Genomic DNA, 25,873 nt, shown 5'->3' with positions numbered 1-25,873 from the left:
CGTGTTGGCGGAACCGACCTGATGCACGCGTGAACTAAGAGCCTGCACAAGCCGGTTCATTTATTACATGTAATCTCAAAAGCAACATGTGAAACAACACATACCTAGAACGACTTGAATGCAACCGTAAAAAGCAATTTTCTTCGTTAATTGTCGTAGAAATTACAGTTAATCCTTGAATCAGCGTGTGTAAGAAACTAGCCCTTGTTCTCAGTTGCTGACCAAAGAACGAAAGCTTCAAAGATCGTGGCAGACTGTCTTTGGCAGAACTTTGATGAAAATAATTGCATTACAAAATGTGAAAAAAAAGGAACAGTGTTTGTCTTTCATGTGGTAATAATAAAGAATAGTGTAAACAGACATAATACCGCTGGCTATATTTAGTGTGTGCTGAGCGAAGGCCGATACTGTACTTGTAACATCTCTTAAAGATAATGTGCTTTTCCCTAGCAAAGGCAAGTGAATGATAATAACACCATTATCAGTACAAAGATATAAAAATGCCTCTTGAGGAACTCTTTAAATTTAACTTAACTGTGGCTTGTGTCTCGAAGACACCAAAGACCTCACATTATATGAAATCCAACCTCTAATCAAAATATATATATTCCTGGGATTTGTCAAAATAAGCTTTGAAACACATTTTGTACACGATTTAGGAAAAAAAAAGAGGTTCCCAGTGAGAATCTAACCCATAATTCGTACTGATAGTCCCATTGTTTACATTCTACTAGAACAGCAACTGTTACAGACAGGACATGGGACAAATAGAGAAACCCACATTAGAGTGAAGGGCACTGATATCATCGCTCTGATAAAGTATGTATCTGTCCATTCAGGCTCCTCTTGAGACAGCTGGACCGATCCAGCGTGAGGCAGAGGAACAGGGGGGGGTCCTTCTCCTTACTGGTACCAGGGGGTCTTCCTGATCCAGTGAAGGGTGAAACCTGCATCTGTCCGGATCTTAATGGAAGCTGCCTCGGCCTCCCTGACAGTCTCCTTCACGGACTGCATCAGGTTCTGAGCGTTGTGGACCAACATCTCAGTGGCCTGGTGGAAAAGGGAACGAGAGATGTAGTGATGAGAATCTCATCTCAGAAAGTAACAGGGACCTGCTATATTCTTTACAAAATTATAATAAACACTGTTTACCTGCTCTGACTCCTCTTCGCTGATGTTGGTACGACCCAGCATGGTGGCCTTGACTGTGGACAGGATTTTGAGCTGAGTGCTGATGGTGGGAATGCGTTCACACACCTGAAATTAGGTCAGAAAGTCAGCAGAGGGAAAAGAAATGTGATTCCAAAACAATAAAGTGTCGCCTTTCCACAGTGAAAAGACACTAACGCCATTGTTCCACTCTCTGACAGAGTCACGTGAACTGACCTGGAGCAGGTTGGTCCGGATTCGCTTGTCAGTGCACTGCTTGGCCACCTCCTTCGCCAGCCGCGTGACTTCATCAGAAGCCTTAGCGATGTCCTTGGCGCACTGGATGAGGGCGCGCTTGTTGCCGCTGCCTCCGCGCACCAGACGTGACATCTCCGCCATGAGCAAGGCCATTCGTTTGGCAGCGCCGATGATGTCATTTCCCTACGAGGTACAACGGCAACGCAGTTAATACGGCAGCACAAGGCTTCAAAGTAAAAGAGCATTACTGCGTTGACTCACTTTGCTGGACCATTTGCGGGCTTCATCGTGGAGCTGCCTGGCAGCGACCATCATGGGCTCGTTAACCATGACGCCAGCCGGCTGCTCAGGGAAGTCCTCGTCTTTCTCCTCAGGAGGAGGAGGCCTGGGGGGAGGAACCTCACCCTCTGGAAGGGGAGGCTTGGGGGGTGCTGCTTCATCATTGAGCTGCAAGGACAGATCAAAGGGATTCTGGTGAAATATACACATCATTTGGACACTAGCATCAAAGACTTCATCTCCTGCCACTGCCCTGGTTTGATTCTAGCTGTTTCTTCCTCGCCTCCTAACTTACACTAAGTTGTTCCAGTTCTGGAGGAGGAGGTGGGAAGTCTGGCTCTTGCGGCTGGAAGGCCTCCCTGACCTTCGCTACAGCACCGAGAATCTTATAACCTGAGTCCAGGAAGCCCTTCTGAAGACCTGGTGATCCAAACAAACACGTCACCACTGATCAGAATGTTACAAATACATAAATAATCTTAAAATCTGTGACTAGCATCTGTTTACTTGGATCGTGGATATTTCCAGCCACCGCCTTCGCGTCCATCACCATCGGAGAAATCGTCTGGCTCAGTTCATCGGACGCAGCCTTCACCATCTCCCTGAATTTAGGATCTTCAGAGTTCTCCACCTCTCGCTTCGCCACCAGGAGGATGCGGTTGGCTCTGCGGGCGATGCTGGTGGCGCCGGCGACCAGCATCTGAGGTTGGTGGTTGGCCATGGCCACGCGGCACTTATCCAGGTCCTTCTTGATGGCGTCCTCTGAGGCATCCAGGAGAGATTTGGTGTCGATGGCCTCGTCCACCAAACCTGAACATCCATAACGTGTTAATATCGTAGGATAGAGATCATCTTTGATCAGGGAATTTAAAAGCGTCCTTATGGTACCTCACCTGTCATTTTTTCCACATTGTCAATCCACTGATTCTTCATGGTTTCAAAATGTTCATACGCGGCTTGGTTGCCAGGGTTTCTCAGCAGGATACGAGCGGCTGATACCACCTAGAAAACAACCCCCCCCCCCCCTGTTAATTGTTGGTGCAAAGACAAGTGTTCAAGGCTTGGCTCAAGAAGCAGGAAACACCTAAATCTTTGTGAGTGGAGGGCAGACAAATAGAAACAGATACGGTCTAAACACTAAACTGTGACATACTTGTGGTGTTAAGTCTCTCGTTGATTTGACAGCGGCCTGGATTCCCTCCACTGTGCTCTTGTTGGCCGTGCCGACTGCAGCCGCCTTCTCTGCGGTGGTGCCAAGCTTATTGGCGTGGTTCTCAAAGTTGGCAGCGCGTTCGTCAAAGACCTACACATGATCAAATTAAACAATTATCCAACAGGGCAGTTAGAAATAACACAACACCCTGCCAATAAATATAACAACCACTGACGGAAGACTGAGTGCAGGGAAATGACAGCGAGGAGCGGAGTGACTGTACCACTGACCTCATCTCGGTTGGGGGATTCCAGCGGAGCCGTAGCCGCCACCGCCAGTAACTTGATGGGGGTGGTGGTGTCACTGAAGATGTCGGACACCTCCTGAGTCATCGCTTCCTGCATCTTTCCTTTCAGGTCCTGGGAGGAGGACGAACAGATGTTACAAGTAATCAGCACACGCTACCACACCATTTTTATTTAAGATTGAATACTTTTAGTTTATGTTAAAGTGTGAATATAACACCTTGTACTCCATTACATTTACATCTGATAGTTGCTGTTGGTGCCTCGTTTGCAGATGTTGAGTTTTTATTCAGCTTGGACGACAGAAACTCTCTTATTTAATCACTAATCTGACAATTTTGCCATAAAAAATTCAAGTTTGTGATTTTAAGTTATATGTGTTACTGTCAGGGTACTTATATTTTTGACTCTTGACCACATACTGCTTATATTTGGTTACATTTAATTAATTTTGACTGGGATTACTACTTATATTTTTGAGTGGTGTATGTCTTCCACCACTGGTAACCAGCAGAGGGGGTTGTTTGTCTGTTTCGTGCATGAATCCTGATTTACATTGTCCCAGTGAAGCTACAGGTCTGAAAGGGAATAAGACTGGTTCTGTGAGCTGTCTTACTTTCAAAGCCTCCTGGAGCTGCTGAGCCACAGCTCTGGCCTGTGGTGATTCCCCTTCACCGCGGGCAGCCAGGTCGGCGAGCTGCGCCATGAGCTGCTCCACCTGCTCACATTTACCCAGCATTTCCTGCCTGTAAGGCCCCGGCAGAGCGTTGGCCAGCCTGCGGCCCTCTGCCACCAGGCCGCGGATCGCTGCCTGGCCTGGAAACACATGCAGACAAATACATGAAAAAACCTGAATTCTGAATTTATATGGAATACAAAACCTAAATATCTCTTTGCTATAATTTCAAGGCAGTTTTGCTAAATGCACAGTTGCAACTAATAACCAGTGGTTATAATAATGATGGTGTGTGTGTGTGTGTGTTCTGTATTATTTCATGTTGTTTCCTCCGTTATATTGTGGGAACCAGTTCCTCTGAAAACAGCCTCCAGCACTGTTGTATTAAAGATGATGTCCGGGTTCTCAGCAGACAAACCAAACCAAAGAATAAAACATCACCTCTGGGACGAGTGTTATGGAATGATGAGTGTATGGACTGCAATGTGGCCACCAGAGCAGTGGAAAGAATGTTAAGGAGTGCAGGAGGACGTTAGTGAGAGGTGAGGAGGTTGGTGACGCTGGGAGCTGGACTCACCCACGCCGCTATCATCCACTGTGGGATTGTCAATCCAGCGATGGGCCTGCTCGATCTTCCCCTCCAAATGAACAGCTGCCTTCGCCGGCCTGCTGTTGGCCACAGCTTTGTTGGTCTTGGATTGCAGGTTCTGCAGAGCTGTGGCAATCTGTTTAGCCAAATTTCTGGCTTCAGGAGTGTCACCTCTACCCCTACAAGGAAATGAAAAAAGAGTAAAAATGTCTGAGGTGCTGTTTTATCAAAATGATACAATGAGGTCTGTGAACGAGCAGCAAGTAAGTTGACTAAGTGCCCGTTTAGTCCAAATTCAGAGACGTTCGTCTAATGTTGGGAAACAGAGGTGAAGACCAAAAACATTAACCAATTTTAGAATTAAATCTGTATTTTCACTGGAAGAAAACTCGTGTGCATGTTGTGACAGGATCTTTAAATTTCAGCGATAACTAGAAGAGAAGAAACGTGGAAACAAAATACATCCCTCATTTATGGACAAAGAAAAACTTTCAAGCCCAACGTGATACACGATACTACACAGATTTCTCACTTTTGGATGCATACACGAAAACAAACACCACCACTGTTTCCTGGCAGCAGTGTTAATCAGCTGCACTTAGATGATGGAAGTGAACTGAACTGATCCAAGTATTGAATTCAAGCATTTGAATAAGTGGAATAATGTGTGAAAGCAGAGCGGCGATGATGAAACTCAGGCCTGAACTCGGACGAACAAACTCAACATGAATCAGTTTCATATTTTCGAGAGCCAGCAACTTACTGTCTTCTGAGATCCGACAGCTTGGCAGTCATGGCAGCGATCTCTCCAATAGAGCGCAAAATGTCTTCTCTTTCTTTAGGATCCTCGCACATGTCTGCAATCCTTTTGGCCTCCATGAGCAGAGCCCTGATGTTCTCCTCTCCCTCTGGGCCGCTATTAGGGTCTGCGAGCCAATTCTGAGCAGGAAATAAAAACACTCAAAACTCCCAACGAAAAAACGTTTGGTGTGAATCCATGTTTTTGTAAGACCGACTCTTTTCATACAAGGGTTAATGACTCACTTGTGCAGCGTCAATCCTTTTGGCGATCGCCTGCTTGGAGTTAGTCATGGCTTCCAGTTTGCGAGCGGCGTTCTCCACCTTGCCAGTTAGCACGTCGAGCCCTTGGGAAACCTGCTGGGCCTTCTGCATGGCGGCTGGGGATGCCCCCTGACCTCTGGGGTGGAAAAAGAACACATGGATACCACAAAAGCCCACGTTATGTTCCCTGATCTACACACCCGATTACTCCAAATCGTAAGCCTTATGCTCCCCTTGTTTAAAAACAGTATTTCCTATCTTAAAGCCTCTATTTCTAGACAAGGCTCAGAAGCATCGCTCAGTTTTCAGAGGAGTAACACAACCAGGGGTTAAAGCAGATTATAGATTAATACCAGACAGCTGCTTTTAATCTAGTTTAACTCAGGGTCCCTGGTGACAATCAAATTTCACAGCAGAGGGATATCACTTCCACTCTTCCACACTTAAATCCCAGATAATATGCTTACTGGCTTACACTCACATGGATGTAAAAAATAAACTAGTATAGAGAAGGAGCATTTATCAGCACAAATATGAAAATTAAATTAACTTGGATACAAAGATCATGAGGCTGTGTAATGAAAAAACGACATGAGATATGAAGAATTGCGACACAGACACACAAAGCACAAAGATTTTTTTAAATGTTTTTATTACCTGGCTCTCATGTCAGACACCTGGTCGGTCATCTGGCTCAGGGTCTTGGCCGTGCCCAGGATATCTCGCCGCTCCTTCCCAGCACACAGTTCGCCGACCTTCCCGGCCTCGTCGAGGATCTGTCGAATGGCGTGCTCGCCTTGGTCCCCTAGAAGCACAACGCGCACGGTCAGACACGCCGATAACGTCACTAAATAAAATTAGGTCATCAGCCTGAGGACATGATCAGCGGCAGATAAAATTGTTTAGGGTAGAGGATGTGGTTATTACCAGGTTGAGCGTTTGGATCCCTCAGCCAATTCTTAGCCTGAGACATCTTTGAGTCGATGAGCCCCAGAGCCCTCTTCATGGCCTCTGTGTCCTTTAGGGGGAAAAGACAGAATAAATTAATAACTTAAAGGGAATCGATGAAACCTTTGGTCGTTCCATGTATACATGATGTCTCTATAAATCATGGCTTTATTATTACACAGGCATTTTGTTTTAAGGGTTAATTTTAGGTTAATATTCATGTTTAGATGTATCATACTCTTATTTATAAACCAAGTCATGACTCCTAGGAACTGAGATATTTTTGCTCACTCACTGCGAGTGAGTTACATTCAGGAAGAGCCTCAGGTTCTCTGCATTGCAATAATCAAACCCAGTGCACAGCAAAGTCCATGTGCAGGATCCCTAACATCTGTAAAGCACATACGAGTAGTGCATGCTGTTCCCATCATCAGTGCTGAGCATGTCACGTTATGAAAGCCAAACGAGTCTCCATTGTATCTCAATCACAGCGGATGGAAATACAACAATCTGTCCAACAGCGTCTGACTTTGACAATGAGTCCCCTCATTGGCAAAGTCTGCCAAACAAAGCGGAGGCCTGTCGGACACGGAGCAAAGCAGGAGGCCGGAGCGGATGAATGAGTGGGTAAAGTGAGCTTGTTTTTCGTGACAGGGATTCAGGAAACACAAGTTTTTCATGATGCAGCTTGAATCTTCATCACAGAGTTCAGCGGGAGTTTCATAGGAAATCAAGAACACACTGCTTGTTTAAAACTATTCATCACAAAACATGTCGGAGCCCCCGCAGTGTTCACCTTGTCAAAGTAAAAGAGAACAACAAGCGCATTTGTTTGCCTAACTGAGAGTGTGCCGAGCAGAACAAGGGAGTGAGGCAAACAGGAAGTCGAAAGGTGTGAGGTTACACCACCGGAGCTGCGTGGGTGCGTTAGTTTACTGTTCAGACTTGTGCTGCTACTGTGGTCACTAACCATAATGAAGAAGGCAGTGGGGTGAAGTGAAAGATGCACATATTAAGGATCTTTGCATTCATATTAAACTCAAACACACATCAAATACAGCTTATGAACAGAAACACACACATTTGCACTGTTAAATAAATCAGACATGGTGTGTTTCATGACATTAGTGAGAGTGCATATTTTTAGTTTTTATGGAAGCAAGATTTGTGAACAAACTCCGTCGGATTAAAACTAAAATTAGCCATTCGTACAACAAACTCCATATCAGATATTCTATGTGTGCTCCTCCTATGGCTGTTAGATACAAGAAGAGATGAGAAGAAACCTGATTATCCTGGTGAAAAGACATGAACAATCAATACCGCATGAGTCAGCTCGATCAATAACCAGAGATGCTGAGGACATGCATATACTGACATAGGAGGAGGACACACAGATGTTGATACTACGTCATATTATGAAGCAAAACAAATCCAAAAACTGAAAAACCATCAAAAATTCAAGCAATTCAACAACTGCTCAACACTTTCAATATACACCATTCCAATACCTGTATAACAATATTCACACTGCTTTATTTACCCTATAAATACAGTTTAAACTCACTACAGTCCTGCGGCTAAAAAAAAGCACACAATGGCACCACAAAGCACAAGACAGCACACACATCTGTCAGACATGCTGCTGCACAAACAGGGCGCGAGAGAAGTAAGGCTTACCTTCTACAGGGAGTGAAGGGAGAAATAAACGGTAAACAGAAAAGGAAGAACGACATAAATACAAATGTTTAACTGGACATACCAACTGGGACCGACAAAAAAAAGTGTAGACAAAGAAAAACGTGGCACAAGATAGAGCCATTTAGATGACAAGCAGGATTGTCTCGCCCTTTTCTTTCATTTATCTGGGGCTTTTGGTACTGTTGATAATTCTATTGGAATCTATGGGACTTTGTTAAAGATTGTGGAATTATCTCGGTGGTAGAACACAAGCTGTTGTTGCCAAAGGCTGCTTTATGAGTACTAACAAAGGTGTGCAACAGGGTTCTATTCTAGGACCACTTTTATTCATATTTTTAACGAGTGAATTTGGTCAAATAATTAGAGTCAATGCAATTCATCTGCAGGTGGAAAATGCTATTTATGTACAACAGTGCTCTCTGCTCAGTACTTCAAAACTTACAATATCTGTGCATTATGGCAAACTTGAATTGATTTAAAAACAAAATGCACCACACATAGTACAACCACTCCACTGAGGTGAATATTACTACAAATTGAAAAGGTATCTTCTTATAAATACCTTGGTTTCTGGCTCGATGATGAGCGGTGCTTCAAAAACATTTATAAACAAAACTTTATTTTATAGAAATAAGGCAAATATTATCTAAAACTGCAGAAGCTAATACATCCTGTTTAGTTACCAAGTAGTTATCAGTGAACTCCCATGGGATACCTAGCATTAAGTACCCAAAACTATTTGGTCTTTGTAAATCATCATGTTAATACTGACATTGGGTTATTGGCTCTTGAATACTATCCTCCACTCGTGAGGAAAACTAAACTCTGTTTAATCACATCATATCCCTTTTGACTGACATAAGTGTGAATGCATGTGTTCTCTTTGCATTGATGTTAAAATATACAGTGACTTCAATGTGCTTTTAATGTTTCATATGCACTGTGATCAGGGCGTCCTTGTAAAAGACAACTTGCTCTTAATGGCCATCTCTGTTTAAATAAAGGTTTTAATAATTTCAAGAGTGTTGGAACAGGAAAGAAGCAGAACGTGCAGAGCAGAAAAACATAAGCCAAAAGATTAAACAGCTACATAGACACAGACAAAGTTGAAGCGTGCCTACTTTAATTACTGTATCTATGCTTAAAATATAGCAAAAGCATTTTTTATCACACCTGTCAACCTTGAAATTAGGTCCCCTGATGAAACAGGTAGAAAAAAAGATTAAAGATCTCTCCTGTCTGCAGCCTCTAGCCAAAGGCATTCTGGGAGTGTGAGAGGGCACAGTAGGTAGCAAACAAAATTCGATTTTGTGATCCATAAAGAATGCAATAATCTGTGTAAACACTCTCAGCAGCTTAAAGGGTAAAGCAGTAAATGAAAACATTTATGTGTTAACGTGTGCAAATGTAACTTTAATGGCAAAAGACAATCTAAAGTTTTAAAGCACCTTAAGAATTGAAAACGTATTAACTGTTGTTTGTACCTTGTTGGCCCACGCGTCCTCGTCCCAGGATGTGAGCTGCAGAACTCTGATGATCTCGTTTATCTCGCCACTCATCTTCTCAAAAGTGAAGTTACGGTTCTTCAAGGCCTCCTCCACACCCTGGCTGCCGGAGGTTTTGGTTGTCACAAATATTTTGATACCTGAAATGTAAAACAGAACTCACAATTCACAATCCAACCTAATAATACTATCCTAAAAAGAAAGTTTGCATGGTGTGGGCCAGTGTCTGTGCTTTACGTGAGGTCGTGTGCGATTACCTGAGATGAGGATCGGCAGCAGCTCTTTGACTGTGTTCATGGAGTTGACCAGCATCACACGGTGCTCCTGGTGGGTCAGCTCCTGCTGTCGTTCATCTATCATCTTTGCCATCTTCGTCATTCCTGGACACAGGCGACAAAAAAAGAGGTGGAAAGGATAGAAAATTAGCTCATTTAAACAAATAATTCACTCGTAGGGTCATTTTGTGGTCCGACCAGTACTTGGATATCGTGTTAAGGGAAGGGACAATACTTCTATTTATTCTATCTATTTAAATTATAATACTGACCTGGTCCGAGGTTCTTTGTGTATGTGACCAGGTCCCCCATAGACTCCACCACCTCTGCCACCGTCAGGTACTCAAGGATCCCTTTGCACACACGGATTATTTTGCGGACCTGTGACAATGGTTGGATAAACATTAAAAACAATGATGTCTTTGCAGAGAATAATGATTATGCAAACAACCGTCCCCAACACGCACCCAGATTCCCTCCAATTAACCTCTGACAATGCCGCCGCCTGACATTCCGGCCCCTTTTTGTCCTGCGTCACACCAGATTAATGTGGACTGCTGGAGTCACCGCTCCACTATTCAGAGCGATCCCAGGGCTGTATTTGAAAACACGATGGCACCGCTGACGGATGACTCCTGCTGAGTCCTGCTGACTGCTGCACGGAGTACAGAGACACCCGCCTGGTGGCTGCTCACAGAGAGCTGATCTGCAAGTTTTCTTTTTTCCCTCTCCATCCCTAAGAGGATAAGAACGTTGGGCCTGATAGATGATACCACTGCCTGGTATAAGACATAGTGTTTGTGGAAGAAATATGTATAGTTCCACAGGCACGTCTGTTATATTTATCTACAGCTCTGACGTCTTTGTAAACATTACAGTGCCCAAGAGGAAAGCAGGAACAGATTCTGTCCTTATACCAGTAGAGCCTGTGGCAGCATCAGACCTCTGCCATGCTCAAATGTCCATTAAAAAGATATTAAAGCCCTTTCAGCTCAGCTACTACTCAGTGAAAATCAATGCAACAACCCTGAATACAGTTACAAGCTTCTGTCTATGCTCTTCTCATTTCTCAGCTTCTGTTGCCAACTGGTTTTAAGTCGGTGTTGGTCAGTCTGGCCTATCCCCATAACCTTCTATCGTAAAAATACATGTATACATCATCTTTTACAGCCCGACCAATACTTAAACATTGATCTGATGGAAACATATCAACTGGCATTTACTTTTTGACAAAGAAGTAAGCTATTCAAATTTGGTAAATAAAGATATATGATGAAGCTACGTCCGGGGCAGGACATTTGACAGGTGACAAAAATACACTGTGTTCGGCTGCTTAAATTGCGAATTCTGCTTCCTGCCTTCATTTATAACTATAACCAGACAAGAACCTACATAGTTTTAGTGATCTGAAACATCACCTTTGAATATCTGACCTGTCCAAGTGAGAGCGGATACCAACACCCTTCTCTCACCGTTTTGCTCTAATGCTTTATTAATGCACTTGGAGGAAACCCGAGCACAAGAGGCAGAACAATTTAATTCTTCCACCATCAGGAGTCTCAATAAACTAGCAGTGAATTCACACATGTTTCTGAAGTTAGAGGCAGAACCACATCCTGCAAAATGCATAAAATCACAGAATGGATGAGGTGGGCGTCCTCAACTCCTTGATCAGAAATCTGCCGGTTAACAGATTTTCCAAATAAAGAAGGAATTAATGACTGAGTGAGTGAATGACTGAATACCTCAGCTTCATCGAAAGTCAGGAGAAGGTCAGAGGTCCCGGAGAGGATGCCCCGGGAGCCATCGATGAGGTAATCACGAGCAGGAACGGAGTAGGGATCAGCTTTCAGCATGGAGGCAGCCTGCACCAGCTTAGTGCATGCAGTCTCCACTCTGTGGAGAGCAGAAGATTTATTTAAGGACCAGTAAAAAAAAAAAAACAATCCTCAAAACAAGTCATGCTGATAATATGAAGCCTCTCAGAAGCCAGATGGACACTACACATGGAAACAGCAGATTGAGTGCAGCAATAACAGAAGCTTGGGGATACAGATATAGTCATAACATACAGTAACTACTGTCTAAAAATGACTTTGTTTTATTTCCTTTTTTAGTCTAAATCCCAGATAAAAATACAATCATCCTTCCTCTTTTATACAGAGGTTAAGCCTAAAACCACTTTCTGTCATCCATTTGTTTATATAGATAATTAAGGAATCAAATAAATCCACCTGAAATAACACAAATCAAGACATTTCAGCGTAAAATAATTACTCAACTAAAAAACTTTAATTAAGAAAATGTGTATAAAAATATAAATAATATATATATAAATTATAATATTTTTAAAATATGTGTATGCCAATACTATTAGCAATATAAGCTATGGCTCAGCAGGAACAAAGACAGTAATTATTATATAACATTTTAGCCACCAGCTCTGGTTTTACAGAATCAGAAGGATATTGTTGACATGTCTCCTCCCACAGGAAGCCATGCAATTGTGCTTTTAGTCCAATTTGGATGATTTTTAAACAGGATTTACAATAACTGTATGTTTTGCTGAAAGAAACGGCCAAATTATTTGAGTTTGAAGGTTCATTTTTAATCTTAGAAATAGTTATTCAACAAAAATAAGTAATTACTTAAGGTCAACAACAAACATTTTCCACTGAAACTTTATCCCACAAAATGCAACTGAAAGAAATCTTCCCGGAGGACACCAACTCGAGATTGTTTTTGTCAAAAAGCCTAATGAATTAGAGAAAGGATTGGCCATCTCATTTGAAGTGAATGGTTTGGTCCAGGACATGGTGGAGCAAGTTTGCGGTTGGGTAAAAATAAAAAACAATACTAAGAATGGAAGGTGTCATGTGTTGTATAAGTTTTATGACAATTTAATGCATGAATATCTGTAGCATGAGCATGTCTATCTCATGACTAACTGGCACCGGCCCGGTTTAACTCCTGCTCCCACAGAACTGTAAATGATTGCCTCCTAGGCGCGATGCACTCAGCGAACTCCAGAGCAACAGAAACTGCAGGCTCAAGCCTTCGATTCAGCGTCATACCACCATCATGCCACCTGTATAGCATCATAGCAGACATATTGCACAAAGGAAATGGCAACAAGCCAAGGACAAACACATGTTCTGATTCCCACAGTGTGCTAACTTCTTACTTTTGTCTTTATGCCAAATGTTGCCACAGTAACAAGGGGAATGTTTATCACTGTTTTCCACATTTTAGGTGTTGGCCTTGGTTTCTGTTCTCCAGGAGGAGCAAGTCTCCTGAAGATCGAAGCTGACTTGAGTGTGTGTCTGTGTTTTTGCAGAGCCAGCCAGCCGTGTCCTTCAGCGTGCACTAGTGAGAAACTGCCATGCATTAACCGGACCCCGACAGACACTATATTTAGTGGAGGAGAAGCATTCCAGCACTTGTGCTGATGGATGACGACAGGGTGACGATGTGACTTTGAGGCGCCAAATGTGTTGAGCCTGACGACCTGTGCCTGCCAATGCATTTCATCCCTGACCTTGGGGGGGCTCCCGGGACCCGCCCTGCCCTCCCTCCACTGTATTATCTCATGCAGTTACGATCGGTGAAGGACTGAAACGGACAGACGGCAGCTGGGCACAAGCTAATGATTTATGATGATGCGGATTCAGCAAGGGAGACAAATACATTGATTAAATGTGTGCACGTCTCCTTTTCTACATTAATATATAAACTTTAATATTTCAACAGGAACGAAAAAGCAGCAGCAGCCAGTGGCTCTTATCTATGGGGACATGTACAGTATGGGTCTGTGGCCCTTCTCCTTCAAGTGTAAGCAGCTCCTCCCTGGGCAAAAATGTATCTGTGCTACACCGGGGCGAGACTCGGAGGCACTTAACATGCCATGTCTGACCTTTGCTTGGGCACAACCGGCCATTACTGCAACAGATAAAGAGAGAAAGAGAGCGAAAGGGAGGATAGTGGGTTCCACATCCTGTCGAGAGAGAATCACTTCATCTAAATATATCAGGGATCTTTGTCATTAAATGAATTAGATGTGTGCAAAGCGATCCATGTGTGCTTACTTGCTAAAAGCTGGTGGCATGTCCCTTTTCATGACCTGGTCCTCTGTGGTTTGTACAGTCTCCCTCCCCACCTGGAAAAAACAGATACTTTCATCAGTAAACTTGATTTCATGAAACAAGACATGCTGGAAGACAAAAATCTTGCTGTATGAGCCTTTTGTGGACATGTCAGTATCAGCATTTTTGTTTAGCGATATGAAAATCTATATTTTAAAGAATTAACAAAGGAGGAATCAGAAGTTTATGTTCCATACATTTTTTTAAAACCCTGAAAGGATAAGCGGTATATAGATAATGGATGGATGGAAGTTCTATATATTTATGTTTATTTTTATTCATTTATAATAAAGTGTAAAATATCCTAATCTAATTTATTTGTCATAAGGGTTTGGTAACATCTTATATATATGTAAAAGCCAACTTCAACATTTTGGGCACAAGGGAATTATTATGAAACTGTTCTAAAGCAGGTGCTCACTCTGACTGGTCCAGTCAGTTTCATACTGACTTCGCCCCCTTGTGCCAGTCATTCCTTTTGTCTCATCTCTTTCGGGGTCACATGAGGCCGGTGACGAGAGGTCTGTGAGGACACCCTGTGCAGGTCACTGGTCCTTTACAGTGCCAACACAGATGCAGTGCAATCACATTCCCTTTCATGCAACAGTTCAGCGTGACTGCATGTGTGAGGAATGCAGGAGGAAACTATATCAGGGAAAACCAGGTGACCATAGACGACAAATCTTAAAACAAACCATCATACAGCACCTGCATGTGTAACTGTGAAGGACCTGATATGAATCAATGGTTGTTTTTTGCCTCTTTTGTTTGGACGGTGAGATCATGTGCCACAAACCAAGGTTAAACGTGCAACAGAGACATGTTGTGTGCTGTTTTCAGTCGACAGTACTTTTGCTATTTTTATATTGTTAATTGGATTGTTGACCGAACAACTGGAAGAATAAAACTTTTAAGAATGTCTATTAAACACAGATTCGTCAAGTTTTTATTCTTCATCAGAGCATTGTGTGCAGAACAGATGAAAGATGCTGAGATAAATAAATAACAAAAGGGAATACAAATGTATGGTTGGTTGGGCAGCGTCAGTTACAACTCAGCTATATTTAGGATGATAGCCAACAGTCTAACCATTGTTCTGTAACAGTGCATCAGGTCATATGCACCACCTACAGAAAACAGCATTCATGTTCCACATTCGATCTTGTGATTCTAATTCAACCACAGGATCATTTGACAACACGCCATCTTTTGAAGCTCAACTTCTTTTTTCTTTCGGTAACAGTATAAGCGTGGTAATGGAGTATTATAGAAACAAACATGGTAATTAGACAGCATTAAATTAAATTAAAGGAGGAAGCGCTTCTTTTAGTTGGAAGATCCTTCCTTAATCAATGACAAACCAGTTAGCTACTGTATCATATTTAGTAACTAATTGTGGAAGCAGGGGCTGACACACCCACATCAACCCCCCCATCCTCAGCCCCGATGACTGGCTCATCAGTCATGACGAGGCTGCATCAGTCAACACCTCCAGGTTCAGAAGCGCTGACACAGATGCACGTCCTCAGAAGTGTTTAAAGTTTAGATCTAGTGCAACTTGAGCACATATTTTAATACAGCAACAGATTGTGCATTGTTGTCCCAGTTTTAATCGTGCAATTTTCCAGGAGGATGTCCCGTTACTCATCCAGGGAACCGATATTTCAACGAGACAGCTGTTGGTGGTGGTGCTGGGGGCGGGGCACTCGGCACAGTTATATTGTGTAAAGCAGCTGAACGCCTCCACTCCTTCTTGTTCCAAAATGACTCACCTCCCCCACCATGACCTCAGCTCTGGAGGGAGACACAACTCACCCACGACAAGCTTGTCTCGGGTGAGGGATCGCACACGTTCATACTGGGACACGTTGACTGGGTTAAATGAGCTGCATCAGTGGCCAATGGCGAGATGTTCAAACTTTTCTTTTTACATCATTGTTTTTATAACAAATATAAACTACAGGAGCAATTACCTCACTGTCATGGTGTGCAACATTTTCCTCATATTCCAATGTGCTGAATTGCACAATCTTGTACATGCTGAGTGCTATAAGCTAAACAAGATGGTTTACGACTGCTGAAGCAATAAGTTGATCAATCAATCACTATAGGTCGTTTGTATCATTTGTAATTCTTATATTTACGGAAATATAATAAACAGACGTGTTTTGGACTGTGGGTCGGACAAAACCAGTAATTTAGAGACGTTAGCTCAGCCTGAGAAACTGGTTCGATCTGAAAATCCTAAAAAACGTATTTAGCTTATTTAGGATGTGGCCTTGATGCTGTGACTCGGAGAGCTTGTCAACATGTCAGACTACAGGCAGTGAGCAGAGCCATTCCAGATGGCTGACGTGGAGGTTGAAAGGGAGCAGCGAAGACGTGCATCTCTTCACTCTCTTTTCACTGGACCAGAGGGACTCTGACTCACTGCGGGGGGGTTATAAATTAGGGCCAAAGGTTGTTCCAAACTAAAACTGAACCGTAGTGGCAGCGTACATATGCCACCCTGACATTCCACCAGTAAGTGGCTCTGAACAAAAGCCAACAACAACCAAAGCCGTTTGGTCCCGTTCAACTAGAGAGAGGCAAGGCTGCAGAGCAGGGATATAAAGGGCAGTAAAGTGAGGAGGGAGGATGTGATAAAAAGATGTTATAGGCTAACTTAGCAATATATAACACACACGTGACCTCCTCTAACAAAGCAATTCCCCTGTCTGATCTTGGGCAAGCCGTCCTTTGCAAAAGGAAAGAATTTTTTATGATGTGAACTTGGCAGTTAAAAAATCAAACTCTGCCAAATAATACACCCCCGCTTGTATTTCACTAGACATTTTGAGGATCAAATGATGTGACCCACATTATATTTTGGTAGTTTGCAATTAAATAAGTTGGCCCAAAAAAACAGGAAATGCAAATCATGCCAGAAAAAATAATAATACATCCCCACAGGAGTCAAGCCAGTAGTTTAATCAAAACGACCATGGGACACAAATTAAAACAATTCCACAGGTGCCTTTGCTAGTTTCATAACAGCTCAGTTGTCACTTTCCTGTCAGCACCCACGTTGTTTGAATACAATATGAACTTGCTCCCATCTGAGCTCTCAAAGAGACAAGAAGATGGCACAACACCAATAATTAATTAAGGGACAATACGTCTGGTGCAGTGACCTTTTTTTGCCCTTTCTTAAATAAGCAAAGGTGGATTTGGACACCGGCATTCTGGCTTTGGAGGACAACTTCTCCAAGGTACTGAGCTGCAGTTTGACTGGAAGAACTCGCTACACCTGCTTGTGTAATCTCAACAAATTATCTCAACACCAAGATTTATATGAGATTGAGTCAAGTCCAGACATGACCTAAGCTGAACAAAAGACAGACCAGATGACAGATTGACAATGAGGAGGCCAAAAGCCGCGTCTGAGCTGCATTTAACAAGCGCTGAGTCAAATTCTCCCCAAAGGATCACGCAGGAGTTTCTAATACCAAGCAGACTTCAGTTTCATGGTGCTGTATTCAACAGGTCATCGCCTTCTTCCTTTTCCTGCTCCCGGTGGAGCCTCATCCTGCTGTCTGTGAAGTTCAAAATTAGTCTGCAGCCAAAAAGCGATCCAAACAATTCACTGCAAAAATAGATCAGTGACCCGAGTTTATCAGAGTAGTTGTCAAGCAGTTTGTGGTGCTTGGCTGTCTTCCCCATTTTTGAGCCTCTGTCGTGATTATTTTAAGTACAGCCTTATCAGAGTAGTTCAAATGTCATTTTTTTAGTTCCCAGAGACCTGGATTATATCTTCAAATTGCATGTTTCACTAACCAACAGTTCAGACTTTAAAGATATTCAATGTACAAGAACATGAAACTGAAAACTCATGATTAGAGAACCTGGAACCAGCTAAAGTATTTGCTTGATGAATGACTAAGTAGGTCGATCAATTTTCAAATCTACCAACTACATTGTTGTCAAAGAAATTATTTAAAATATATGTTGCCTTTCTTTAATAAATGACAACGAAGACAGAAAACAGCTGTGCAAGAGGAAGTAACGACATGAGGCCATCCATTTCTAACCAGAGCTGAGACCCATACAAACCACAACACAAATATCTCTTCCGCTGAATAGACTCTGGCAAACCACTCCAGGGAAATATATTTGTTCACTTCCTCCTTCTTTATAAGATAATTGATTCAGTGTCATTTTCTTCCAAGCTGTCACATACCACGCTACAGACTGACAGACTCAAGTCATTTACCATTTTGATCAGGAGGGGAAAGACTGACGATCCTTTTACCTTCCAAGAGAGCTGTGCGGAAACCATGTGCTGTGAAGTAGCTTGATAAAGTGGCTGCTCCTTTGGAACAGACTCGGCTTTGTTGACAACGGCCCATCGCTCTGCCCAGAGAAGAAAGGCCACTCTGAAAGCCTCAAGGCTGCCAAGACACAGTCTGCCTTTCACATGTTGGGCAGTTTCACACAATGCAGCGTTAATTGTGGTGACCACAAAGATTTACGATGGCAAAATTCTGGCAAGCGCCTTTGCCGCTGCCCTTAGCAATGTTTTACAGATAAACTGTATTATTCTGCACATGGGTGGATTTCCTGTGCAACTCAGATACTGATTCGTACTCTAGGTGACTTTGAAATGCAATCAGATGAGACATAGTCACACAAACTGATGGTGCAGCACTCCGTTAGACACCCATGATCAATAGTCTCGGATCCTGCATTCTGAGATACCGAATGGCTTTCGACAAATAATGACTCGGAGGGGCGACAAATAAGTTGCTCCATAGGTCAAAACCTTTATGGTGCATCTGTCAAGTGTTGTCAAGTATAGGTCATTAGTTTGGTTCAGGAAGTAGCTACACATGGGGTGTCCGAGGCGATGAAAGTCACAAATCAAATGGCTTGCTTTGCCACGGCCAAGTAGGCCCCTGCAGCCAGAGAGAATATATCGCAGCCATCCATCTCATGTTACGGGAGCTTAGCAGCTCATACAGTGTTACTAGGGAGCAGCACTCATCAGTGTGAATCCTCCTCTTAAAAAGAAGAGTGAGTCAATAAGACTTGTCAAAGATAAGCTGTCATTTTCCGCCAGAGCAAGGATTGCTAAAAGAACAAAGATAGCAGGAGATTACTTTTTACTGCATCTACAGAGGGTTGGCGGGAAGACGTAACATCATACTCAGTGTTCCAACACGGGGATTCAACGGACCATAAAACTACTGTGAGGTACAAACGTCTGAGACCACGTTCCAATAAAAATCTAAGCACTGAGTATTATGAGGTGCTATTTTGGGTGGTACAGAATACTGGTGAATACTTATTACTCAGTACTCCCACTTTCTAGTGAGTGGAACACATAGTGGTTATTTCTATTTAACTGTTGGCCAATATTTTGGGATAACTCATGCACATGAATTATCATTAGTCTTTCATATCATAAATTAGTCATTCATACGCTCAAATGACCAATTCTTGTTCATGACTTAAGTTGTGCATCCAAATTATCTAACCTTTATTCGTACTCAAAGAAGCATTGGGGAATGCCCTCATTTACAATGATGTCGAGTGACAGGATGCATAAATGCTGCAGCTGCATGCTATTGAGTCTATTGAGAGCCTTGTTCATTTTCATTCAAGCCCTCGGTAAAAGTTAAGACTGTTTGCCAGCTTCATAAAATGTAACTGCTTGACAACAAATCACAGGAATCGCCTGTAAACTTGTCGCCCATGTGAGGCAGCATGGGGCGCCATAGGGCTTAATGGGAGGCATTCATTTGAACAATACAGATTTTTACTTTTCATTCATTTGAACTTGACTTTTTATTCTTAGGCAAAGGTGTTGAATTCTTTGTCATGGTCTGCAGCCATTAACTCTCACTATCTCACTGCAGAGGGAGAAGGGGTTTCCCTTCGCTGAATCACACTCCTGTTCCTGAGAGAGGCCGACAGCTGCCGGGTCTTCCTGACTTGGCTTCCTGCATTTCCTTATAATTTCTAAATTCCTCCGCAACCTCCTGGTCAGATAAAGTCTTCAGGTGCAGTATGAATCCTAACCACAAGAACAATTGGAAACACTGCACTGCACATGCACACATTGTTCTTGTACTGTAACCAAGATGCCAGAATAAAATTGTGAGCAGTTTTAAAAGATTTCCCTTGAGAAATTGCAGGAAGTTGGGGTTCCAGGTAAGAGGAAGCGTGTCCTTTTGTACGCTTTTAAGCACTTAGGTTAATGAACATTTTGTTCCCATCTGTAAAGGATTAGGGTTTGAGGGTTGACCCAACCCCTATAACCACAGTTTATCATATAAAAACTTCTTCATGTTGTTTGGATGTTCAGCGTCGACAGTTGAGCCCAACTTTTAGTCACTGCATGTTTTGCATAATGTTGTATTTTGCTATTTCAGCATTGCAGAAGTTGCCAACTTTTTTTTAACCAAACAATCAATGTACAGCCATTTAATGACCTGCATACAGGAGCCTCTCTTAAAGTTTGATCTGTGCAAACAGCAGGACTAAATCTTATAGCTTTATCCGCTCCAGGACCCTAAATCACCAGCATTCTTTCTTTATCCAACCTCTATAAAAAAGGAGCTATAAAAAAAGTACTACAACATGCCTGGCATTAAAAGGAGCCGTTTAGTCAGCTCAAAAGAATGACTGACACAGAGAAGCATGTTGTTCTTCCATTTACGGCAGCAGGAAAACATTTGAGCTATGAATCACTTAATAGGCAACATCAACATTTGTATATTTTTTAAGCTGTGATGTGAACGGCAAACATAATGTAATTCCAAATGTAATGCAATGCTTTACAAAGGATTTTGTTCCACATTCTCCACTTGAAAGTTAAACCTGAGAATAATGAGACAAAACTAGAATGAGGCCTCAGGTGCCAGTTGGTTGACGTTACAGAGGAAACAGTAGTTCTTCATTTACAGCAGGTTTTGAGCCCTGCTACCCACATGGCTAACTGTTCTGACTTAATGTCATTGTTGCATAGGTTTTGCATATTAAACAAGAAGTGAAGACACAGTTTCTCAATGTTTAGCCATAAAAGCCACATCCTGCGGGTGTTCAGCAACTTAAAACTGCATGATGGGTCAAACCCAGTTCCCAGACACTGAGGAAGCTGACGTTGACTGTTGTGTGAAGACAGGCTTCTCTCTGGGAAGGCTTGTTGACTGATAATAACACTCCATAATTCAGTAAAGTTGCTAATTCAAAAGGATCAGCTCAACACCCCACCCCACCCCCCTCACGACAGATGCATTCCGGCATGCTGGGAACTCTGCACATTCCTCACATTCATCTTTAATTGAGGCCTTAAAACACAAAGTCAGAGATGCTGAGCACGTGTGAAGGGTCTCGGTTGGACTATGAACATTGACTTGCGGTGTTTCGTGGTAATACTTCTCTTATGGGTTACAGGTAACCCTAACCCCACTGGGTCAGCTTTGCAAGAGCCACACTTTCATCTTCATGCATCTGGAATAATAAGATTAGGCCTTTTCACTTTAATAATTTAAAGGTTTTCACATTTATCACGGTGGAGCAGATCTCCTCAGACAGGCTTACGCAACCAAGAACATCCTACAAGCTCATCGTCCTTTCTTCTCCGTCTGGCATCAGAAAGCAGACTGACACAAACCATCTGACCAGAAAGGTAAACTAATTTGTAACCCACATTCAGATTCCACATTCAGATTTTCAGGTCATCCTAAATGAACCGTGATTAACTGTGTTTAGACATCAGGCTCAAGAGACCTCAGACCAAGAGATTTTTAAATGGATTCATGAAAGAGGAAATGTGCAACATGTGGTTTTGTACTACTGAGGGAGATAGCTTTTCTTTGAGAGGACCCCGCCCTGAGAACGTCTGGGGAAATGCAATTATAGAGCCTCATCCCTTTCCCTCCCAAGCATGATCCTTTCCTTGACAGTAATTTACTCTCCAGTTAGAGGTTGACTTGCAAACGACTTACACTTGAGAAGGCTACAAATCCAACTAATGGAAACATGCATGTGCAGAAATAGCAGTAGCGAAAAAAACCTGCTTCCTAACAATATTCGCTTGTCTTCAGGAACAAAGAAGTGAAAGATATGAGCCATGCAGCACATTTTCTCATTTAAGCTCTGCAAAGTATGACTCATGGAAGTGCTGGAAGCAGAAGAAATGATATGCGATCCTCAACTTCAATGAACTCATAACACTGTCCATGTTGTAACGTTGCTACAGCAACTGGAAATAATTACAGGCCTATATCCATTCATCCAGGCCACTGTTGGAAACATCTGATCACAATTCAGACTGTCCAGGGAGTCTGGATCAGTTCACCCCTCAAAGCTAGCTGGGGTTACGTAGGACGTTTTCATGTGCCAGGACATGTCGACAAGCACTGTGATCTTCAAGAATGTAATGTTTTATATTCTAAAGCTGCATTACATCAACTAATTGCCACTTGGGGGGGGGGGGGGGGGGGGGGCAAGGAATCTTAAGACATGCTGACAGACGTCCAGCTCTGACATACTGTCATATATTGTTGCATCAAATGTGTTAGCTAATGTGTTTACACATCTGGCAAACGTTAGCATTTTTTCTGCGTCATGATTGCACTTGGTGAATGGACAAATAGTCGCTCTACTTTTAGCTCAGGTTTGATATGTGGCTCTCTGATTAGCTGCTATATATTCTACTCTCAGGTTGCATAAAGTCGGTTTATTTTTGCTTGAAACTGTTTAATGTTTACCCATTGGAAACGTGCATGCAAAAAATAAGCTATAATTGGCCTAAATTATCCGAGTGGGCATTGAGGAAAAACAAAAGAAAAGAATGAAGTAAACTGGAATGAGATGGTGGTTCTGTACCAATCCTACTACATAAATTGTGGGCCCATGGCGAGCAATCACTCTAAATGAAGGATTCCTTTGTTGACAGGAGAAGCCGGAGCAATTTTCCAAATTTATCACCCAACAACTGCGACAGGCTGCGTGCACGAGCGGGCTGACCGAGATAACAACACCCAGGAACCAACAAGTGGCTTAATATAGCTTCTATCGCTGCCTTTCCTGAAGTCTCAATATCTGACAGGCCCCTCATGTCTGCTTGTTTCCTCGGTAAGAAACTTGCCATGTATTGGTTTATCTTTAGAGCAAACATTTTAGGGAAATGGCATTAGCATCTCCTTCGCTGGTCCAATGATAGTTACAAAGTGGCTCTGAGGAGCACCATGGTGGTTAGGTAATTTCTGATGCTAAAAATACCTGAAGGTGCAGCTGCATTTGGTCAAGGGGAGTTAATGATTTACAATGAGAGTTTGCAAATGCATCATTAATAGCCCCAAAGACATTTGAATTGCTCTGTGTGGGTATAGAAACATCATATTCACCAAGGAGATGTGATAATGTTGGAATACTTGCCATATAGGCTTACATTTTGGTTTCAGTTAACTTGTCAAAAGTTCTGGTTCCGTGGCCTGGGCTATAGGTTGAAAAAAGACTGATTGGTGATTCGTTTATGTTCATTTAAACCCATTTCCTGTGTTTCTCCAACACGTGTAGCCAATCAGATTCCTTTATTTGACCATTTTGATGAGTTAGTTATAAAATATATCATGTAATGTAATTAAGAGAGACAAAATTCCTGGTCAGGACATTAGGGCTGGGCAATAAAATGACATCAATAATCGTCACAGTATAACTTTTATAAGTCGCAATATAAGAAAGGCCCAATATGTATCGATGTAATGCTGATGCATCATGAGAGCATGGTGAGGAGGTACATCGTATCATTGATCTGTCTCAGATTTATCACGTTTTGCTGTTTAAGTGTTTGTCTTTCTCTGTCCACAAAGAAGAGCATCTTCAATAAGAAGAGGATCACAGAGGACATTTAGGCTAAAAACATGGTGTAAAAGACACAGTTTGGAGTTGAATTTGAAGTGGTCACCAATTACTTACTTTAACTGTATTGGGTTTGGATGCAACACTGTTCACCCGTGAAACTACAAAAGTATTTTGTGGACTCAAACACTTCACCCACCCCTCCATCTGAGTAGATAATGAGTGAATTTCGATCGTTATCGACTGATATGAAACATTTTATCTTGATCAAATTTTTTGGCTATATCGTCCAGTCCTATACAGGATATAAAATGTGTTGAGTCACAGAATACAGTATAAAACCATGTACACGTGCAAAAGACTAAAGGTGTGTGTGTGTGCAGCCCTGGTGGAGGCTCGGTGGTGCTTTCAGGTCCCACTAACATCAGCACAACACTGACAGATGGTTTCACTTTGTATCAGGGGTCCCATGTCATAGTGTGAGTTTCCCAATCCTCAGGGCCATGAGCCACCTCCCCAGTGGTTTAGAGAACTGAGTTCATTCCCAGACGTGTTCAAAGACGACGTAGTGTGGAAGTGAACAGGATTATAACGAGAGGAGCCTGATCCAGGACCTGGCTCTCTCTCTCTCTCACTCACTCACTCACTCACACACACACACACACACGCGCAGCAGTGCCTACGTCGAGACATGGCAGTCGGGCTCCGGAGAGGAGGAGGCAGGGCATATTTTCAAGGGGAAAAGGGCGTAGCTGCCCTTTTGCCCCGAGTGTAACTACTTCAGGAAACTTTGCTAGCACGCCTCCATCTCCCCTGATATTAAATACCCACAGCTAGCTGGAGTTGTGTCGTTTATTGTTCTATTCGAGAGCGACAGGTAGCCCCGGAACCAACGCCGAGTTCAGGCACTCTTCGCCCGGTTGGGAAAGTTTACTCACCCGCACTAGGTTGCTCACAGCCGCCTGCACGGCCGCCACCGGAGCCGTCAGGTCCGGGATAGCTTTCCCGTCCACTTCCCCTTCTTCGTGCATTATCACCAGATGGGATATCTGCTGGGCCACCGGCTCCAGGATACTTTCTATCGTCTTCGTGTGGAACACCGGCATGTTGGCAACTTTCAGGGGCGCGATCCGACAGAGAAAAGGATTAAATGTCCCGACACTTGAGGCGGTTTACTCCCAAAACTCCCGCTACAGACGCTTTAAATAAAAAATACACAATATCCCGGTGGCTTCTTCTTTCCCTCCAGGACAGTTGGACCATCCGGTGCGAGGACTACAACTACTCCCGTCAAACCATCCGCGTGAAAGGACTCCCAGCCCGGGCAGGGCGGGCGAGGAGCGTCGGTGTCCCCTGTGGCCAATCAGCAAGCGGGAGGGCGGGTTCCCCCGGCGAGCGATTGGTCCACCGGGCTGTCGCTCCGCCCTGCGCCGCCTCCCGCTCCCACACAGTTTGCTGGAAATCCGAGTTGCTCCCGAAATTACGTAAGAGACTCTCATGCCCTAAAAAGGGAAATATGTGTATGCACATTGTGAGAGGGAGATTCCTGCAGCTGTAAAGTTCACACTGACACACACAGAGAGTGACTGGCGACAGATCAGGTTTCACATCTGTCTGACAACAAATCACAGAGCATCATGTATGTATTTGTTCTTTATTTGAAAGGTGGACATATGCACATTCATCAGAAATGAACCCGTGAATGCAAACATCTGGTAGAGTGATCTTTTTCCAGATGTTGATAGGGCGATAGTTAAAGGTACAGCGTGTAGAATTTAGTGACATCTAGTGGTGAAGTTGCACGTTGCAGCTGAATACCCCTCCCCTCACCCGCCCCTGTGGCAGCCTAAAGTTGTCATAAAAACTGAAAAGATGTTTAGTTTTTGCAGTTTGGACTACTGTAAAAAAAAGATGGCGGCCTCCGTAGAGAGGACCCGCTCCTGATTTAAATATAAAGTATTTGAATATAAAGATGAAGACCT

At 43.0% G+C, this 25,873-nt stretch overlaps 1 protein-coding gene across 2 annotated transcripts; it reads right to left on the bottom strand.

Annotated features, from left to right (window-relative positions):
• LOC117752637 (vinculin) lies at positions 1 to 25,459 on the bottom strand. 2 transcript variants are annotated; one of them, XM_034570160.1, is made up of 21 exons: positions 24,830 to 25,198; positions 13,986 to 14,056; positions 11,646 to 11,796; positions 10,173 to 10,281; positions 9,883 to 10,005; positions 9,605 to 9,765; positions 6,399 to 6,489; positions 6,129 to 6,276; positions 5,454 to 5,607; positions 5,173 to 5,348; positions 4,398 to 4,588; positions 3,761 to 3,960; positions 3,130 to 3,258; positions 2,840 to 2,989; positions 2,580 to 2,688; positions 2,194 to 2,496; positions 1,982 to 2,106; positions 1,669 to 1,854; positions 1,387 to 1,590; positions 1,153 to 1,257; positions 1 to 1,050 (listed from the first exon to the last, which is right to left on the bottom strand). In XM_034570160.1, the coding sequence occupies exons 1-21, from the start codon at positions 24,995 to 24,997 to the stop codon at positions 904 to 906; spliced, it is 3,201 nt and encodes a 1,066-aa protein (XP_034426051.1). In that variant the 5' UTR covers positions 24,998 to 25,198; the 3' UTR covers positions 1 to 903. The 2 variants fall into 2 exon arrangements, with proteins under 2 accessions (XP_034426051.1, XP_034426050.1); XM_034570159.1 differs by having other exon boundaries at positions 904 to 1,050; positions 6,399 to 6,492; positions 24,830 to 25,459.
• Between the last annotated feature and the right edge of the window lie 414 nt (positions 25,460 to 25,873).

Source organism: Hippoglossus hippoglossus, chromosome 19, assembly GCF_009819705.1.
Source record: "Hippoglossus hippoglossus isolate fHipHip1 chromosome 19, fHipHip1.pri, whole genome shotgun sequence".
Taxonomy (NCBI): domain Eukaryota; kingdom Metazoa; phylum Chordata; class Actinopteri; order Pleuronectiformes; family Pleuronectidae; genus Hippoglossus; species Hippoglossus hippoglossus.
Note: the sequence above shows the minus strand (reverse complement) of the source record. Positions and strands in the feature narration are given on the sequence as shown.

Excerpts from the sequence above, each read along its gene's own strand:
- LOC117752637 (XM_034570159.1), bottom strand. The coding sequence starts at position 24,997 with ATGCCGGTGTTCCACACGAAGACGATAGAAAGTATCCTGGAGCCGGTG. Across the intron at positions 10,006-10,172 it reads CACAAAGAACCTCGGACCAG|GAATGACGAAGATGGCAAAG; the intron begins GTCAGTATTATA and ends GCCTGTGTCCAG. Across the intron at positions 3,259-3,760 it reads AGCTCCAGGAGGCTTTGAAA|GACCTGAAAGGAAAGATGCA; the intron begins GTAAGACAGCTC and ends TCCTCCTCCCAG.